The following is a 4,947-nucleotide window of genomic DNA, read 5'->3' as shown; positions in this document are numbered from 1 at the left end:
ATCAATGGTTGGGAGGGATTGGCACTGTCATATGCCGGCAGGGTACAAATCATTAAGGCTGTTCTTGTGGCTATGGGTGTCTATTGGGCTTCAGCATTTATTTTGCCAAAAGGGGTCATTAAAAACATTGAGAAGCGATTGCGAGCCATCTTATGGAGAGGTACGGGAAATAGTGGATACCCTAAAGTTGCATGGAAGGAGATTTGCAAACCGATGGAGGAGGGAGGCCTTGGCCTTAAGGATATGGGAACTCTTAATCGAGCATTGATGTGCAAAAAACTCTATGAAGTCATCCGATGTGATAGGACTTCTATTTGGGTCGAGTGGTTGCGGCATGGCAGACTACGAGATGATTCGATATGGGCTATCCCGGAGAATCGTGGACCATGGGGATGGAAAAAAATGTTGAGGTTGAGAGGCTGGTTACGCTCAGTGGTGGAATATCGCATTGGTGATGGAAGTGATTTTTTCTTATGGAAGGATCCCTGGCATCACCTTGGACCCCTCCTAGACAGATTTCCGCGGGGACCCAACAGTTTGGGATTGCATGAGTCTACCATGCTATGCTCGGTTATCTGTGAGGGTCATTGGCACTGGCCATTGATCACGGACATGGAATGCGTGGAGATTACACACGTGCTGCCTCGGATCCATGGGGGTACAGATCGTATTATATGGAAAGGCTCGAGTGGGAAACCCACTACCCAGGATGTCTATCGGGCTATGATACCAGCAGGACCGAAAGTAGGTTGGATTTCACTACTTTCGGGTTCTTTAAAGATCCCGCGACATTTGTTTATCCTTTGGCTAGCTATCCTGGAGAAGCTCGCAACGACGGATAAACCATGGCTTTCCCATCTTGGGGGTTGCGTGCTGTGCAATGAAGACATGGTGGAGTCACATAACCACCTGTTTTTCCACTGCAGATTTAGTAGAAGATGCCTCAGTAGTATTCGGCGCATTGTACGATTCCAGTGGCCTAATCGGGATTGGGTCAGTGATGTTGAATGGGGTGCAAGAAAATGGCGTGGGAAGCACATCATCAATATATCCTACCGATGCCTGCTTGGATCGTGTGTATACCATATTTGGAGGGAGAGAAACCTGAGACGTTTTGAGCCCACCGAGTGTAGTGGCCAACTTTATAGTAGAAGATGTTCGGCAACGTATACTCAGTATTAAGCTTCCTAGCTCTATTAGCACATGTGCCTTGTATAGACTGTGGCGTATCCCTTGGCCTGTCGAGGGAAGCGCCTAATGAGGGACACTGTTGTGCTATACTTTCTTCTTAATTAAAATTACACTTACCCCAAAAAAAAATAAATGACACGTATATCGCGAAGCTGCTCTTGCTTTGCTTTAGCATGCACCCCTTCTCCTATGAGGAAGGTGACCATTTCCCATTCATGTCTGGCCCTTCCTTTAAATTAAAACAGTATACCGTGTCCTGGAATTCATTCTATTTCATATCCTTCATATCCCTTCAAGGGAAGAGACCAAGGAAGAGTAAGATAGATGTTGAGCGGCAGGCGGAAAAAGAGTTGGTGTGTAAGGTAGGAATGAATTGGGAAAGCCAAGAGAAAGACTTAGAGAACTTGACTTACGGAACTGAAAACAGGGTTTGAGGGAAGCTTTTTACGCGCGCTCTTGCGTTGATTGTTGTTTATTAAGTTAGTTTAAGGTTGCTTCTACTGTGTTAAATTTAAATATCGTGCGTGGTAGAAGCTTTTTGTTTAGTTGATTCGGAAGCGGAGTCAGAGCACCGCTCCGTCAATCTCGCTTCGAAACCGATCGTTGTTCTTTTCTTTGCCAAGTGGCTTTTAAAAAGGCCTCGTATAAGGGAGGGCTAAGAGAAGGAAGATCACTAATACCAGTTAGCGCTATGGACAGATTCCCAGCCGAGGCTTGCCTTTTTTTGAGTTTCAGTTATATGCTGGCCGTTTGGGCCTTAGCATAGGCCTACCAAGACTGGCTAATTTCAAGAACTTGGTACACTGGCTCACTTTCGTGGAAAGCGCTCTCGGACGGCATTATCTAGAAAACTATTCCATGAGGTTCGAAGGCCAGGTCACTCGAATCGAATCCAGGCAGACGTATACCTTAGTTGCTGCGACGGTAATGTCAGTTGCACTTTCATCATGGCGAGAGCGGAAATTAGCTTAGTTTTTCTGTACTTATGTCACTGAGTCTTTATTGGGCATCGGCATTTATATTACCGAAGAAAGTTATTAATGAAATTGAGAAAAGGTTGCGAGCTTTCCTGTGGAAGGGAACGACGAATAGTGACTATGCCAAGGTTGCGTGGAAAGATATATGTCGACCTAAGGAGGAGGGAGGACTTGGATTCAAGGATATCAGTACCTTGAACCGTGCATTGATGACAAAAAAAGATGCGACAGGACATCGATTTGGGTTGAATGGCTATACCAGGGACGCCTACAACACACCTCTATATGGACTATTACGGACCATGGCAGCTCATGGGGATGGAGGAAAATCCTTTTTTTTGGGTAAATGTAAATTTCATTAATAAGGAGTAATGGTACAGTACAACATGGGATTATCAACTGGTTTCTCCCTCTACCCAAGGGATACGCCATAATCTATACAATGCTTGTGTACTGACTGACGATGCTAAATCAACGCTAAGAATCCTCTGTCTGACGTCATTGATGATTAGTATGCTCAATGTGGCCGGTGTCCGCTCAGTATGATCAAATCTCCTCAAGTTCCTCTCCTTCCATATGTGGTAGACACACGCTGCCAGTAGTGTACGGTAAGCTCTATTAATAATGTGCTTACCTCTCCATTTCCGTGTCGCCCATTCAATATCTGTTGCCCAATCTCTATTGGGCCAGTGAAAGCGAATCCTTCTGCGAATCTCATAAAGGCACTGAACCATGGTAGACTACCGGATTGGAGATAGGAGGAATTTCTTCTTGTGGCAGGATCCGTGGCACCACCTTGGCCCTCTTTGTGACACCTTCCCATGAGGACCGAGGCTTCTTGGACTAGATGAGTCATCCAGACTAAGCACGGTGATTCATGAAGGAGTATGGCAGTGGCCCCTTGTCACGGATATTGAGTGTTTGGAGATCACACATGTACTACCCACTATTTTTTTTTTCTTTTTTTTTTTTGGTAAATGTAATTTGCATTAAGATAATAAAGTTACAGTACAACAGTCAATTGGTTTATCCCTCGACAGGCCAAGGGATACGCCACAATCTGTAAAGAGCAATTGTGCTAATGGAATTAGACATATTAATACTCAAGATCCTCTGTCTAATATCATCTACAATGAAAGAAGCCAAAACGTTTGCCGGATGTTCAATTTGCTGGAATCGTCTCAAGTTTCTTTCTCGCCATATATGGTAGACGAGTGATCCAAGTAGTGCTCGATAGGCTGAGTTAATAATATGCTTCCCTCTCCGTTTTCTTATTGCCCATTCGACGTCCCTTCCCCATTCCCGGTTGGGCCAAGGGACTCGAATAATTCGACGAACAGCTGCAAGGCATAATCTACTGAATCGGCATCGGAAGAAGAGGTGGCTATGCGTCTCCAATGCCTCCTCGTTACAAAGAATACACCCACCAAGGTGTGTGAGCCATGGTCTGTCAGTTGTCGGTAGCTTTTCCTGGATAGCCATCCATAAGATAAATGAATGGCGTGGAATCTTCAAAGGTCCCGAAAGTAGTGAAGTCCAGCCCACTTTCGGTTCTGGCGGGCAAAAGAGTCGGTAAAGTGCTTGGGTAGTGGGTTGCCCCTCAGGAAATCGCCAAATGATTCTATCCTCGCCTCCATGAATCTGGGGTAGTGTATATGTGATTTGAAGGCATTCCAGATCCGTGATAAGGGGCCAGTACCATTGGCCTCCGTCAATGACCGAAGAAAGTTTAGTGGAGTCTTCAAGTCCAAGTAAGCTCGGTCCGCGTGGAAATCTAGGAAGCAGGGGTCCAAGTTGGTGCCATGGATCCTTCCACAGATAGAAGCTTCTCCCATCTCCAATATGAAGCTCCACCATTGGTTGGATAGATCTGCGCAGACGAAGCATTTTTCGCCAACCCCACGATCCTCCATGTTCGCCAACTGTCCATATGGAGTTATTCCGTAATCGTCCGTGCTGCAACCACTCAACCCAGATAGATGTTCGGTCGCATCTAATGACATCGCACAATTTTTTTGTCATTAAGGCACGATTAAGAATACCAATATCTTTAATTCCTAAACCCCCTTCTTCAACCGGTTTGCAAATATCTTTCCACGCTACTTTGGCATATCCCGTCATAGAGGTTCCTTTCCATAGGAATGTTCGAAGGCGTTTCTCCACTTCCTTAATGACAGCCTTTGGTAAGATAAATGCAGATGCCCAATACAAGCTCAGTGTTGAGAGTACAGATTTGATGATCTGTACCCGCCCAGCATATGATAATGATATTCCTTCCCATCCAGTAATACGTGCATCAATTTTAGATAGAAGTGGTTGACAGTCGGAGATAGACAATCTAGATGAGAGTAGTGGGAGACCCAAGTACCTCATCGGGAGATGCCCCTCTTGAAAACCCAGCACTGCTAACATCTGTTCTCTCCTATCTTGTGCAGACCGAGATAAAATAAGGTGGCTCTTTTGTATATTCAACTGGAGGCCTGACCATTCTGCAAATCTGTCCAGTCCTATCTTGAACACTCTGACTGAGTCCATATCAGCTCCACAAAAGAGGAGGAGATCATCTGCAAAACCCAATTGGAATACCCTAGCTGGCTCACACTTCCAATGGTAGGTGAATTGCATGTCCTGCTCAATAAGTTGTAAGAATTCCAAATGTAGAATTTCCATGACAAGCACAAAGAGGTAAGGAGATAAAGGGTCTCCTTGGCGTAGACCTCTCGCCCCATTAAAAAACCCGTGAGGTTTTCCATTGAGGCCAATCGAAAATGAGGCCGTC

General features: G+C 45.3%; 1 protein-coding gene across 1 annotated transcript in view; it reads left to right on the top strand.

Annotated features, from left to right (window-relative positions):
- The window catches only part of LOC105159300, a 4,630-nt gene extending 3,522 nt beyond the window's left edge, over window positions 1-1,108 (top strand). Inside the window, exons 4-5 of the mRNA XM_011076311.1 lie at window positions 16-748; window positions 927-1,108. Coding sequence (XP_011074613.1) covers window positions 16-748; window positions 927-1,108 — 915 coding nt within the window. The remainder of the gene's footprint in view (window positions 1-15; window positions 749-926) is intronic.

This window comes from Sesamum indicum, linkage group LG3 (genome assembly GCF_000512975.1).
Source record: "Sesamum indicum cultivar Zhongzhi No. 13 linkage group LG3, S_indicum_v1.0, whole genome shotgun sequence".
NCBI classification, from domain to species: domain Eukaryota; kingdom Viridiplantae; phylum Streptophyta; class Magnoliopsida; order Lamiales; family Pedaliaceae; genus Sesamum; species Sesamum indicum.
Note: the sequence above shows the minus strand (reverse complement) of the source record. Positions and strands in the feature narration are given on the sequence as shown.